The sequence below is a fragment of the Colletes latitarsis genome, chromosome 7 (assembly GCF_051014445.1).
Source record: "Colletes latitarsis isolate SP2378_abdomen chromosome 7, iyColLati1, whole genome shotgun sequence".
Taxonomy (NCBI): domain Eukaryota; kingdom Metazoa; phylum Arthropoda; class Insecta; order Hymenoptera; family Colletidae; genus Colletes; species Colletes latitarsis.
In genome coordinates this window covers 19,181,198-19,196,977 of record NC_135140.1, presented here as the reverse complement: position 1 = coordinate 19,196,977, position 15,780 = coordinate 19,181,198, and the positions used below count along the sequence as shown (strand labels likewise).

The window sequence follows — 15,780 nt, the reverse complement described above, 5'->3', positions numbered from 1 at the left end:
ATCCTTTCACCTTTATCCCTCTTCTTCCAGTCACGAGTGTTTTCTTTCGATATTTACCAGCGATTGATTAGTTTTCAACGTTCCATCAAATATGAACAGTAAAATGAAAATTTAAAATCGAACGAGTTGACTGTAACCGTATATTTTTTATTCCCCGTATATCAGTTATCATTTTATTGCATAGTATTGTTTTCATCAAAATGAATATTTCCTGTCGAAATTCTAGTAACGTAACACCTCAAGTTCATCATTGTAAATATCCTCGCTGTAATTGTTAAGAAATCATTGTTACCGATTTCAACCAGGGAACGAATATTTTTCAATAGAAGAGAGAAAAATCCAGGACCAAAGATGTCATTAATATCACTATCTCCTGAATTTTTCATGACTGTCCCAGTCTTCTTTCAATAAAATTGTGAACTCCCTTATTCAGAGCCCGGATCACCATAGAATTGCCAACTAGTGATGGTCGTTCGTGAAATGGCAGAGGAATTGTCCAAAGTCTTACAGCGAGCGGAAGTTAATGGCGTGGCAAACAATGCCACGCGAGAATAACGCTCTGTAACGCAGACGTCGATGTTTGTAGAAGAAAAGCTAACTTCGAACTCTGCGAAATCCCTTAGAGACTTCTAGAAACGAAAGAAATTGCGAGCTCGAAGCTGGAGAGTTCCAACAGTTCTTAGCTATCTTGGCATCCAGAGACGTGCTTAGGTCTTTCAGTGCCTAGGGCAACAATGGAACACACGACACACTTTCGCAAACAAATATTGATCTCGGATTTTTGAGAATAGAATAACTCGAATAGAAAAATATTATGTCGCCATTTGACACAGTGTCCTGAATTCCGATCTATCTAATGCAATATATTGTTCACTGTATTAATATCGCTATTAATGCTTGACGAGAAATATCATTATTCAGCGAGTACACTCCTAAACTCTCTGTTATTATTACCTTTATTCTTCCGGTACAGGAAGTCCCTGAAATCAGAGATCCTTTGTGTCAACTTCCCTAAGATTACAGGAATATTACATTCACCATGCAGAAAGGAAAGAAACTCTCAGATAGGATGCCAATACTACGCTAAATTACCGTTCTTACGGAAGGAAGAGTAACCTCCTAGTAGCATTCTGAGAGATATCAATGAATGCCAGACATCGATGAGTCTCACTTCATTTCAAATAGTAATATGAAACCTTTATGCCCTGATTCCAGATCCGAATCTAATTTTGAAGAACTTCCGTGGTAGTAATGATCATGCAAGAGTAAAAATAAGATAGTTGCAATGGATATATAAAATTGTACCTGATAGATCTTGGAACAAATGAAATCCCGGATTACTCTGATCTCCGAAAGATCACACAAAAATCATGAACTTTTTCACGAGGAAGCTACAGAATTGCAAACACGACCCAGTTTTTTCGAACGAATGTCAAAACTGCTTTGAGGAAGCTAGTCAAAGAAACGCCACGAATCTCCCGGTCGATCCAGCAACGGATCGTCGACTGTTTTCTTCGTGCTCTTTGATCAGAGACCCCTTTGATCGAGAAATTAAATAATTCCTTCTTAGACGAATATGCAGGAATGAGAGCAAAGCACCGGCTACCGCGGGTCAGCGTCAATTACTCCGTAGACGACTCCTAGGCACAAGTCAATTGTTAAATCGTCAAGGGACCACGAATCGTTTGAGGCCGGACCCGTGTCCGCGTTATCTCGGTCATATCCTCTTTTCAGTGAACGAACGCTGCTGGCCAGCTTCGACCTGCCCGCTGGAATCGTTCCAGTGACACACGATATCGATCCCGACAACGATGGAAAAATAATTGCCGAGATTCTGATCGCTCTACTTAACGCGTACACCGAAGGGTCTTTGTGTCCGATAATTGGTTCTCCTTTTACAACGATGCGCTTTCTCCCGTTCCCGCACCATGCTCTCTGTTTATCTGTTATCGTTTTCTATAAACTGATTCGACGTTCAGCTAAAAATTGTTTGTTCTCATCGCTCGAGCGACCGTTCCAATCCATAAGATTTCAATAATACGGATTCCTTTCAGCGTGGTTCATAAACCCTAACCCTTTGTGGTACCGAGCTGCATTCGACGTCGTCCTTTCTAGCCTGTCCTATATTTACCCTCTCGCAATATTGTAATTCAAACAAAGTCTAGACAGATTAAGACTATCCTCGTCTCATCAACGACTGATTATATCGATTCCATTCCCCTAACTTGAACAAGAATCCTGTGAGTAATATCGAGCTTGTAATTTTCTAGGCTACTTAATTCATCATCATTCTGGTACCGTTCTTATAAGTAACCTAGACTGTCATCCTGCGAGTAATTAGTGCGATCAAGCGTCCCCATTCATCACCATTCTGCTGCTCTCTCTCGAGCAAGCTCGGTCTGCAAACCTATAAATAACATGGATTATTTTTTACGATCCAAAATTGGTCTTCCTTCCGAACGACCTTTGCAGCACTCCAGGTACCACAATTTATCTCCATTCTGCTCCTACTTCTCAAGCTAACTGCACTCCCGTTGCTACTATTAATCATCTTCCAGAAACTATACATCTGTAAAAAAACATTTGAATACAGAGACATTTAAAATTAGAAATTTGTATGGAATAAATTAATTTCTGGATCCAATGTTAGTACTGAATTGCATCAACTACGACTTACACATTCGCGTATTGTTACGCGACGAGAAATAACAGTATAGATTTGTTTCGTTGTATCCGATGGGGATTATAGTGTCTCGTCGAAGATTGAAGATTTCTCGAGAGCATACCACGCGTAATCAATCTTTCAAAAGTACGAAAAATAGAAACAAGTGAACGTTTCTTCCTCCGAACGATCGAGATAGAGGGAATCCAACTCTTCCACGGTAGAAGGAACCGGAGAAGTGGCATGTAGAACTTCTGATAAAATAAAAACAGCGACTAATACGGTTGATTCGATCCAAGGTCCCGACATTTCGAACAAAATGGCGTTACCATAACGGTGGTAAAATGTTTTGACAATCGCGGCACTGTTGCGTAGGAGTGGATATTCAAATACCTCAACGACGACATCATCGATCATCTTTAACGTATTCATGAGAGTAGCGGGGAACCGTTGACATTGCAAGACGAAGCAATTTGCGATGATCCAAACGTGAACATCGTTCTGGCTCAGCAATAACACGCTTTCGTCTCGAATATCCACGATTTTCCTCTAGATACTATCGTGCTTTAAAAATATAGAATCTTTTGAGAAAGGGGATCGAACAAAACGCAATAACCACAAATTTTCCAGCGATTGAACCATCAAATTGAGTCAGAATCACTACTGTAGCACAGGAGCAAATAATTCATACCTTTTATAGATGAAACGACCTCAAAGACCACATGAATTTTTTCAGTTTTCAACTACGTTGAATAAATGCATTTAAAATTAGAACAAGAGTTTGTTTCTCGGAACACAACAATTATTATCTCCGTTAATACATCCTGAATGATCGTGATTGTGCTCTAATTGAGCAGAAACAACGAGAAGGAGGGAGACTGAGTAAAATAGGAGCAGAGGAGTGAAAAAGAGAGCAATAGGAGCGTTTCGTGACTCTTAATCAACTTTGTCGCAGACCAGCCTCGATCATTGATCCCCACTAAACCCGTTGGAGACGCGTAAACAATGATCTCGGTAACGATTCGATACTCGTGTTTCGATCGCTTTAACCGATTAGAGGTGAACGTGTCGAGCAAAGAGAGGATCGCGCGACAACGTTTAATGAGGTTGGCGACGCTAATTTGACGAACCACGCGTCCTCGTAACCCACTCTGCAAACACTAAATTCAGGACCATATGTGTTAATTTTAGATCAATTCATTCAACAGACCTTTGGTCCTTTCGATTTCCAATTTTACCGAAAGTAAAGTTACGAAAATTAATTATAATCTATCACTTTCAATTTTAAAAATTACTTTTCCGTTATGAACGAAACTATTAGACTTGACAAATACTTTTGAGTCGATTGTAACAATCATATCACGACTTAGGAAAGACAGATTGGTAGTCTGAAATCAAGAATTGCAAATTCGTTTGAAAGTCTTGCAGTATCATCGCGTTGAAATTATCACGTGGATAATCAACTGCAACTGGTTTCGTCTGGTGTATGGAGCAACTCCGTGAATATGCATGTGTGCATACTCAAACGTAATGAAACGACATTATTGATTATCGGCAATCCAATCAACTGCTCGTATTACTCCCCACCACGTCAATTCAATAATAATAATTAATCTAAAGCTGCGAAGGATCGGACCCCCCCGAATATTCTTACCGGGAACAAAACAATTTCTCACTCTACAAACAACTTATTTAAAAAATTATCCTTCGTTTCCACTATTTCGAGAAGGTATTAATCACGTTTTTAAATTGATTTGGAACTGCAACAAACTTTACGAAACCTTTAATACTATCACTTTATAAAACAGTATTCTGGAATTGCTGTTACCGAATCTCAGATAGCAATCGTGTCTCTAGCTTGTTTCGTGCCAAGGTTCGTAAACACCACGGTTTGCTTCGTCAGAGTTCGACCGAGTATTTGAATACCGAATAAGAACGTGTCCTGACGAGGCAAACCGCAATGTTTGCACACCATCAGGAACGAACAGTTTTCTGAAGATCAATAAGATAGATTGGGAACATCCGTTGGAACGAATTCTTCCGACAAAAGGCTATCGATCATAGTGCAGGAGCAATCATTTCCGGAGAATTCAAATAAATCTTTCTCGTGGGTGGAACGTGAAAATGATAGTTGTTGAAAAGGTTACTTAACCGATAGTGGGGATCGCTAACTGAATAAGTTCGATCCCCCAAGTTAGTATGTATGACAGAATTACCTGAGAAGTTAGATGTCTTCGGTTTTGATCCCTCTTAGGTGCATCTATCTATACACAACCCCCAAGTTAGTTATCAGAGTTTGGCGGAATTAACTGTAATTACACACGACTGAGCTCGGATACTTCGCGAAACCATAACTAGACGCTTGGACACTCTGTTCCCGGAATGACGAATTAACGACAAACTTACATCGAACGAAAGATTAAGATCGCTGAAGCGAGGGATCGAAATAGTGCTCCGGAGACAGAGAACAGCATGCATGCAATTAATACTGGCTCTCGCTAGTTACGACTCGACGACTTCTACGACTCAAATGCAACTGGTTCTCTAAAAAGAAGTTTTCCTTAATTGACGTTTAAAGTTCAACCATTAGTGCTGCCCGGGTGTTTCAAACTCGCAAGTTAAAAGCGATTAAAATTCATCAGAGGGGACGTAAATATCTTCATAAACGACAGACCAAACGTTATTGAAGAAAGAAGCGAATACACTGGTTGGATGCAGGATGAGGCAATTGCTGACGTCATGAATTTATTTCCAACATTCAACGTCACCGTATCTGATAAGACAACGAAACAGGTGAAGGTTCACCGATCACCGAAATAAAGAACACATTTCCGTCGTCGACCTAGACCATAAACGGTTATGAAACTAAATTAGATTATATTTAAGCCAATTTATATTCGTAATCATTACGCTCTAAATAGAACAAATATTGTACAAGTCTCACGCACAGATTAATCTTCTAAGATCAAATAAATTACCACATCCTCAATTTAAAAATCACACAGTAGCTAAACGAACAACTGCATTTATGGTATGTTGGATTACGAAACAAAGTAAGTTCCCAGCACCGCATTAAGTTCAACTGCTGACCAGTCTCAACATAGACGCTTCAAAACAACAACGTGGAACGTCTTAGGCTACTCTAGTAATACAAGATTAGCTCATGTTTCACTACTCTAACAATGAAACATTCCAAGCAAACGTATCTACACCTAGCATACCACGTATCTCTATGAACAAAGAGTAGTTTGAAGACACTTGATCGAACAACTGCAAACAGATCTCAACTTTGGGACTATCGGGGGTCGAGAATATGCTACAAATCGTCTCGAAGGAAGGGTGTTACTAAGTAAATTAATCACACTAACCTTCCATGGTCATATTATCTCCCAGCTTCATTTCGATGTTCGTGTTCCCAATGGTCCCTCGCTGTAGCAGCAACCGATACAGTAAACGCAACACTATCTGATCCTGAACCCCAGGCACTTCATGGATCGGTCGAGCGTCGATTATCAAGCCGTTTCGCGTGACACGACACCTCTAAATCACGAGTATCCAATTACCAGGTCGATTTCGATTTCTACACGGTCACCTTCGCTCGTCGAGCTTTCTTCCCGCTCGTTAGACGGTGGGCTCGAGCGTCCAGGATTGGACGTCCGTCTCGAGCCATAATTAACGTCGTTTCCCGGCTGACGAATCGTGTTATCAAACGTCAAAACGTTCGTGCGGCCCAGGGACGAGCAGAACGGTAAATAAATCGCGATTTCCATCGATCGTCTCGAACCCGTGGCGCCTGTGAGCCCTACCTAGCCATCGTACCGAGAAATTACCCCTCTCCGTCGAGTATTCCAGGCTCGATTTTCCCCGATTGCCCTGCCCGATTTATTTTCGACCCGACGAATCCTCCGAGGAGCGTCCTCCGCCGAACCTGTGGGCCGAGAACGTGGGACTTTAATATTTCAACTGTCGATTCGAGTGGTTCGATCTATTGATTAATACTTATGGGATACCGAACGTTTCAGGGAAGAGTATAACGAGTTTAATAAGGTAGATGCATTCACCTTCTCGAAAATTTAAGTATACGAGGGAAGAGTAGCAATTATACCAGAATCATGCCAAGATTTCAAGCAGACACCAGCCCTCACTCAACGAATAATAGAATCGAAGAACAAGAATAGGATTTTCGAAACCTCTAACCTGAGAACTCTGACTCAAATGGAGCACTCTATAAGATTTGAAATCGTGTTAATCGAATCAATCGAGAATTCGAGCTTGAAAAGTTAGCTACAGCTAAATAAGCAAGATCTTATGAGCACGAATAGGAAACTGTTGATCCACCCATTCACCAAGGAGATAGATTAATGTCTAACGCGTGAAGCTACTTCTTCGTGTATCCCATATTAATAAATCATGGATACCATCGAAACCGTGCCACAATAATTCTGCGTATCCTTGGTTGGGTTCGGTCAAAGGGCACAGGACCATAAACGGAACGTTCTATCACGAAGGAATTTCAGGTATTTGGTTCATTCGACGTGTACGTCGAAGGGATAAGGCGAATCTGTTGGAGTTTATGCCATACGATACAAGGCACACACATCAAGATGTACTTAATGTTGATTGGAAACGATCGATGTAAGTAGTTACAAATTAATAAAAGGATTGTTACGTGGTTCACAAAATAGATTTGGATACACGTTACTACGTTGAAATTAGTTGTTGCTCCATAATTACAAGACAAAGGCAATATTGTGGCTTCGTACAGCCCTCAAAATAACATCGAAGATTCACATGTTATTAATAATTTCATCGTTCATGGTAGGCGAATATTGATGAGTGGTTTATTTACCAATATTTCTCAAACAAATTTTTCTCTTTCATTTTCCGTTCCTTTGATCCATTCAAAACTCGATCTTTAAAATTTTTAACGTCTTTCACAGCAATGGTACTCTGCGTCATCATCGTGTTTTCAATATTTTATCATTTGACCGTTATGTGGACTGCGTACAAGTACGAATAGATGGTACAGAGAAATATTTTGAAAATGTATTTTACGGAGAGAGCTCGCCATTTATCGTGATATTTCAGTACACCGTGCATATTTCTGAGAACTGACACCGAAGTGGTGTCGCGTAAAATTGGAGAAGCTTTCAGTTCACTTGGTAAAGTAAATCCTGGATACGCGAGATATCTTATTACTTGTTCAGTAACGGTATCTGCCATACTGCGGATAAAACATGCAGTTTATTGTTTCCAACTGCAGCGATTTTTTTTTTTTTTTTTTACATTCGACGATACAGATTGAAATATATAATTTAAATTTTCATATTGACGATCAAATAAATTAAATGTTTAATACGAATCGTATAACCTTAAATTTCAATTATATTGTTGTCATTTCAATAATACTCCGATTAATCAATCGATGGAATTAATGAATATGTTCGTCGACAAAGAACAAGAAGGTATTAAGAAAATATTTTCGAATTAAAGATGAAATATTTCCTCAATGTTCGCTATATGAAACGTGTTCTTTTATTTATTAATGACGTGTATCAGATAATAAATATTATACGCGTATAAGTCGAAATAGCGCAGCTGCATTATGCGATTTTATATCGGCTTTCCACGGCTTTCGAAAATACCATCGTAAAAGCGAGACACGCTCTCGTATCGCATAAAATTTATAGATACCGCGAAATGTATTCGATACCTGGAATGCTTTGAACCATTATCTATGTGCTTTCATTCCATTTTTTATAAAAATCTTTTCATAGTACTATGTCAGCAATCGGAATAACGTAATAATAAAAATCCGAAACCAAACACAAAACCAACGCATTCAGAAGCATGTAAAATTTAATTAACATCGAAAACGTCATGTATAAACTTTTAATAAAGCAGCAGAAAACAAAATTTTATCGATACTAGCTTCTTGTCGGTAACCACGTAACTTTTCAGTAATAAAAAAGTTGTCAGCGTTAGAGTTATTAAATGATTAAATAAAATTAAGGCCACACTTGTTAAAGCACCTGTTTCAGATTAAAGTACGACTTTGTTCGGTCTCGTTAATAGAATCGACATTTATTTTTGTTAGACCTCGATATAGTTTAGATAATCCACAATATTGCCTTGCTCAGACTATAACCTATAAAAATTTTTATACCCAGAAAGTGCACGTAAGATTGTAAAAGATCGTATTATTAAGCCATTTAATGCAAAGAAACGAAGCAATATCCAATTCCCAAGCTACCTACGACATCTCAGCTTCTTACTTTCTGACCTATACAGAAGGAAAGTACTGCAATCGAGAATGTTGTGTTTGTCTGTCAACGTGACTGCGTTTGAACAGCTGAATAGATTTCAACGAAACTTTATACTTAAGTTCTACATTCTCCTCTGAAGATCAGGTTCGATTTTGAGTAAAATTGTACAGATTATAACGAATCCAAATACGACCTCGTTCCAGTCGATTCTTAACTAAATTCAAATCCATTTTTGAAAAACCCTCGACCGTATCTAACTAAAACTATGAATACTGCCCAAATATGATCGTGTTTTGACTCATTTTCATCGAGAAAACTTTACAAATCCATTCACTACACTTTTATAAATTGATGACGTTAAAATAAATAAAAACAATCGAGAGGGTTGTGGATGTAACTCTGTTACCTGAATCCAAAGGTAATAAATTGTCACTTGAAAGAGGGTATTACCGTACATATGTCTTTATTGTATTTTCTCAAGATCATGTCACACGCCGGACCACCCGAAAAGCTTTTGGTGTCAAGTATATCGTGACGTTCGGTATATTTATCGAGCTTTTCGCGGTTCACGTTAAGCTCGCCTGAATTTACGGAAAAGCCTGGCGAACGTTCGCAGAATACGAAAGCTCGAAGGAATACGCTAACCGTGTACGTAACTTGTAAGAATAGATAGAAAAGCTGGAAAATAGGGTGGTTGCCGCTCAACTACCATCGGCGACGCTTGTCTCTTGCCTTTGGCTCGCAGCTTAATCCTGAGAGATACCTATATCCTTTGCCTTGGGGACAACAGAGAAGGCCTCGTAAAACTTTCCACAGAGAATGGAAAACTCGATATTGTGCTTCTTTTAGATTGTACTGCACCTTTCGAGTCACCGCGTGTAAGCGCTTACGGAAATTTTGCGTAACGTTGCTTGTGAATTTAATGATCGTATCAATTATATCCTCGCGAAAATAGCGTCAACGAATTGGCCAATGTTCTCTCGAGAATAGAACTATTCTCAGCTACCGTGCTCTGAATCCGGGGTAAAAATTCGGTCAGATAAGCGGGTACTATCGTAACTCGGAATACAATGAAAAGCTCGGGCATAAACGCCGGGCGCAATATGGCGTTTAGACCATCGTCGACGGGGTAACGACGCTCGTGTTAAAGCGACAACTAACACCGACAGTTCAGCATCCCTCCGGTTCTATTGTCTTCGTGACGTTTAGGAAGCCCGTGAGAGCGTGCCCTCTCTTATTGGAATCCCCTAGCGAGCATGCTCTAATGGAGAATATGTCGCAACATGCGTCGCTTCAGAGCGGAGACAGAGGAAAATGACACAGGTTTCATTCAGTCGTTGACAAAGGAAGACCGTGTCTGAACAATGTTTGCCTGTATATCTCTTGACTGTTAGCACGAAGCACTATTGCACGACCCACGGATTTAATACTTTTAGGCCAATCGTGGTACTTCTTCTAATATATCCACCGTTTACAAAATAAAATATTACCCCGAGAATCATTACTACAACCGAAATGGTTAAACTCAAGTTTCCAGGGAGGCTGGCTATGCTCGAAATAGAACGCGTTTCTCTTTCATTTTTTTTTTTTTTTTTTGCGAGTTAATTTCTTTTATAATTCCCGCATGAGAGGCCATTATGCAGGTGCAACGGAACGGGCATGAAATTGCTGACTCAATGCAGCCGCACGTATAATTAAAGAAAATTAAATCTTCCAAATTCACGGTACGAGGAACTCTTGATTAAAATACTATCCGGAATTTGTTAATACTAACAGCGAAATAACTCTGACAATAAAACGTTCTCGATCGATCTGTAAGCAAATTGATTGTACGTTCCACTGGAGAAAATCAATTTCACCCTTGTGCAACGGAAATTTGTTGAAAATACAATTTACAAATCTAATTCAAAATTCAAACTCTCATCGGAAATACAAATAGCACTAACTTCCAAAATAGACAGATAGTCTATTCTATTGCAATTCTTATAGCTTCTATATCTTTACAATCTTTCTAGATCTTTTACAATTCTAATCGTCCTAATAACTAGGAAACAGATCAAGGGAACGCAATTTCTAAATCGCCAAGCTAAATCTCCACAAATTGCAGCGCTGCAAAGCCGACAAGCTAACAGCGAGCCAGAAAAACAAAGGATGTTTCCGTCTGTAACACTTTCCGTCGTGTCTGTCCCTTTTTACATCCCACCATTTTCTCCATTCGTTTCTAGAATCGCGAACATCTCTATGCATCAACCTCCCCACCCCCCTTTTTCCACTTGTTCATCATCTCAGCTTCCAGGTTTGGCTTGTCTCTCGTATTCCATATTTTTCACAGTTCATAAAAACTTTTCCATTCAACCACGAACCTGAAGACACGCTCAACATCCAACTAGTTTCAACGAAGATGGATGTGCAAGCTGATTGGAGGTGACTCGATCACAGTTGTGATAGTATGGACAAGTTTTCTAGAGACCAACTGTTATACTAAGACTCCCTTTCAAGTGACAAAATCGAACAACACTTCTTTATAAAAATCTAAAACATTATTTCATATCTTCAAGATTTAAAATTACAAATTTTTCCCCCCTGAAGATCACCAAGCTTGTGATTGAGAAAGCAAAATATTTTCATGTTTTCAACAAGTCGTATATGGTAAAAGAGTATCGTGATGAAGGGATCGTCGCGAACTCAGTGGACCAACGTTTTCTATCCGACGTCTATGAAAACGTACGCACATCATAACGGCTGCGAACACGCGAATAACGTAAAAATACGAGGCAAATGTGGCACCTTCTTTTGTGTGCTTCGACGTGGAAGTTTACAAGCAAAGCGAGCTTCGCTAGCGGGAAAAAGAAGAATTTATTTGTTTGCATTTCCTTCGTCGAATACATAAGGACGACGAACGGCGCACTTGAGATTTTCATGAATTTTAATGCCGTTGGATGCGCAAATCGGAGGCAGTTACGAGGCTACACGTGCAGTGTGGCACAAAAATGAAATTAGATTCTCCGACGGAAGTTAGCTTCTACCTTGCTCGTCGTGGACTCTCGTTTCCACGTGTACGATGAAAAAAACATCTGTATTTCATTCTAAAAAAATTATTGCGCAACTGCGTGCGCACCTACCCACCGTTCACTCGATTTACAGAGAGCTTGAAATTAAAATTCAACGAGTGTGTTTCTTTTCTCTTTTACGAAGAAGCTATTAATTAAATTTTTCAACTACAATTTACGGACAATTATTTAAATTGATCGATGAATCGAATAACCATTTTTTAAATCTTACAATTCACAAACAACTTATCCGTTTCTTTTAAGTTACCTTTCTTGGGATAAAAATGAGAAATTTTCTATTTAGAATATTTCGTAACATATCAAGTGTTTAATTAAGAATAGCAATAATTCTACGTAACACGTGCATATGTATTTATGGAAAAGTACTTGCACGATAAGTTTGCAATGTGACCGAAGCTCGTCTGACAACCCAATATTTGCTGAATAAGGTTGATAAATGCCAATGAAATACTATTAGAATGACAAATCGGTGACCCGGTTGCGAGTTGCAAACGCGTACTACGAATCAGGAATAAAATTTATAGCGCAAGTTGAGAGACCGTACACGATTACGAAGTTACAGACCAAACGTGTAACAACGTTGTAAACTGTTGCGATGTTTACGAAGGGGATGTTGCTGCTTTTCTAGCATCAAAAAATAATAAACGGTGAACGAAACCGGGCTACGTTGAACGAGGAATGTTTTCCTGTTCCTGTAATCGCGTACACAGTTCATCCAACGAATAAGATGTCTTAAGAAAATCGATAGGCCCTGTCTCTCGCCAAGGACAGCCCGTGTACTTTCATCTTTCACCGCTTTCCTGTCTCACGGTTCACTTCGACAATCTGTTGTGTCCTCAGGCTCGTATTTTTCGAACGATACTCATCGCAAACTAAGCACGAAACCATTCAGTTCAACAAGAAGACTAATATTTCTAAGCCACGCACGCTACAGGAATTAAACTAAGGATTGGACAAAAATTCTACCGACGAAAGTTTTCTACTACGAATATTAAATAAAATATATCGATAACAACGAGTAAACGTGGACCTAGTAGAACGAATAGACTGCTATGAAACATTAGATTAGGTCCCTCGATTATTAAAAAAGTTTCAAGCCCAAAATCCTGCAATAATCGAGGTGTTGCATGCCAGTATGTATCATCATATTTACACGTATATCCTCTTCACATAAAACTCCAAAGCATCTCAAATTCCTTTCCTTCGTTCATCCTGACTCACACCCGAACCTTGACCACTCTCATTTTTGGAAGCTCTCTGGTGGTGGCCGAAACACCCTGTATATCCTGCGCTTTTCCCAAAATGTAGAGACTTTCTGATTCTGATTGCCGACAATTGAACGAACGCGCAAAACTTTTAGTCTAAGACTACGAATAGTCAAATTGTCTTTATACGCCGTTAACCTAGTATTCCGACGGTTAATAAAATATTATTAAGAGGAGTACAACAGAGGTTCTGCTGTGTTCCGATAATGTCAATAAAGTGCACGCATGATCGGAGTAGAAATTGTTTCTGATCTCGATCGAAATCCCCGTCGCCTGTACTCGTAAACCGACGGGGTATTGTTAATTTAGCAATTAAAGCGGTTTAATTATTGGATTATGCGTTAGTTCCGTGCTTGTGAACTTCTCGTCTGTTTACTGCCCGGGGATAATCAGAGTGCGAAGGATTTCTTGCGAGATTTAATTACTCTAACAAGCAGACGCGATCGTGCAGCAGCGTCAACGCTGCAAACGAACTGCTGCACACCGATTCCAATAATATTTACACAAAAACGCGTAACACGATACTAAATGAACATTTTTAAATTTATACGGTAGAGAAATTCTATTCCCAATTGGAATATAAAACACAAACTGGCAGAGTCATTGAAATTAAATATGGATAGTTTGAAAGTGATGAAATACTGCAAGGACTATCTAGTTTCGAATTACTATTGCTAGTTATTTACCAATCGAGTATAACCTCACAGCTGTGCGTATCGTTCGACGAGATAGATTAGCAAATACGAAGCGATAGGCGGCGCGCCGTGGGGGGCAAGTCGATCGAATAGTGTTCAATTATCAATGAATTACGTCAAGACGGGAGCTTTATTCGCCGTGGCAAATGTCAAAACAAAAGCCAGGAGGCCTGTCTGGTGACGTAAGCGCAATGGAAGAACACGCGATATCGCGTTGAAAGGTGACTGTCCCCCGATCGAGCAATAGAAGACAAAACGAGGACTGGAGTAGCTTGGAGGATTCTTCAAGCTAGTAGTTTCATCCATGCAAGGTCGTCCGCGACTCGATAAGCCCACCGGATATGCACGTTCGAAGGTCAAGCGTTTAGGGACCTTCTTTTATAATTGAATGGACTACTCTCGGACAGCGAAACAAGTCACGAACAGGCAATTTTTCACCGACCAAAGAACGTACCGACCGATCTTTATTGGCTCTCCCGAATAAATTTATGTACACGTTCCTATCGTAGATTTGAATAAAAGATACCGTCCGGGAGAAAACTTGGAAGATTTAAATGTCACGACACAACTCGTGCTGTTTTCTTTATCGTCTTCAGCAGGGAATAAGAGCCACGGTTAGGATTTAGAAAAATTTATGTGCACTCTAGTATCACAAAGTCGTACAGGACTGGAATTCTCACGATATACGTTCTACTTTGTTTTCAATGTACCACAGTTAGGGTAAAGCAGTCGATAATAATCGATAACGAAACGCAAACCCTTGGTACGGACTGAAAAAGCCATTTTTCATTATACAGAGATTGGGAAACGTTTTCAAACATGTGCAAGGAAACCGTACAACGAATAACTTGGTCAGATACACAAGGCAAGTCGCCAGAATAATTATTTCGTAATATTTGACGATCGAGTAGAAAATTCACTCGCAATTTACCCTTCCCTCCATAAAGTTTTTATTTGTGTAACTAAAGAACTGTTTCCAGTTGACCTTAGAGATTGCTGGCCTTCGAAGGGGATCGCATCCATCTCGAGAATCTCTTACAGTTCTATTTATTTTCCCTTTCGGTGTCTCTAACATGATATATCACTTTGTAATAAAACCGGTCATATATAGGAGTGGATCTGATTGATGGCACGAAACAGCCAATGGGTTCGTGATCAAACCGAAAAGCATGTTTTCTAGAAAGAAAATAATTATCCCGAGGATGACCACAAAATCCAAGTGTACTGTTTACCACCAACATGGACACAACCATCGTCGTATCGTTACAAATAAAAACTGTTTGGCATAGAGGTACAACGCGTAGGCAGAATATTGAATTCGGGGACGGATAGTAAACAAAAATATTCGTTAGAACTACAGCGCGGGAACGAATGATATTTATAAAACGAAAACTGTTTGTAAAATCATCAAAACGAAAATAAAACAAAAAATCATACGAAATACCTATGCTGTATATCATCTTTCCAATTTGATGTTATTTTAAAATGTTCTCCATTAAAACAGTCTCCACTAAAATTTTTATTGAAGCTTTAAAATACTGTCATTACTTGTAAAATTGTTGAATAGCATATGCATACTTTACTCGATCGTTTAACGAAAGCTTCGAAAGGAATTTCGCGCCAGCGGAGCAACACGGGGGAAAAATTATTAAGAACTTTCGAAGGACAAAATCGAGACTTTGATGAACGATATTTGATTACTTTTAACTTTCACGATAAAAGTGGTTTCATCTTCGGTAGAAATTAATGAACCACAAAGTACTGTCAACTTTAAGCCCTAACGTGAAAACTGAAATCTAGCAAAAATTAAAAATCCTCTTT

General features: G+C 39.3%; 1 protein-coding gene across 3 annotated transcripts in view; it reads right to left on the bottom strand.

Moving 5' to 3' along the window:
* LOC143343384 (uncharacterized) overlaps positions 1–15,780 on the bottom strand; it is a 54,114-nt gene that overhangs the window by 35,612 nt on the left and 2,722 nt on the right. For all 3 annotated transcript variants that reach the window (XR_013079956.1, XM_076768236.1, XM_076768237.1), the window contains exon 2: positions 6,031–6,590. Coding sequence is in view for 2 of the 3 variants with exons in the window: in XM_076768236.1 (XP_076624351.1) it covers positions 6,031–6,061 (31 nt within the window). In the remaining variant the exon portion in view is untranslated. The remainder of the gene's footprint in view (positions 1–6,030; positions 6,591–15,780) is intronic.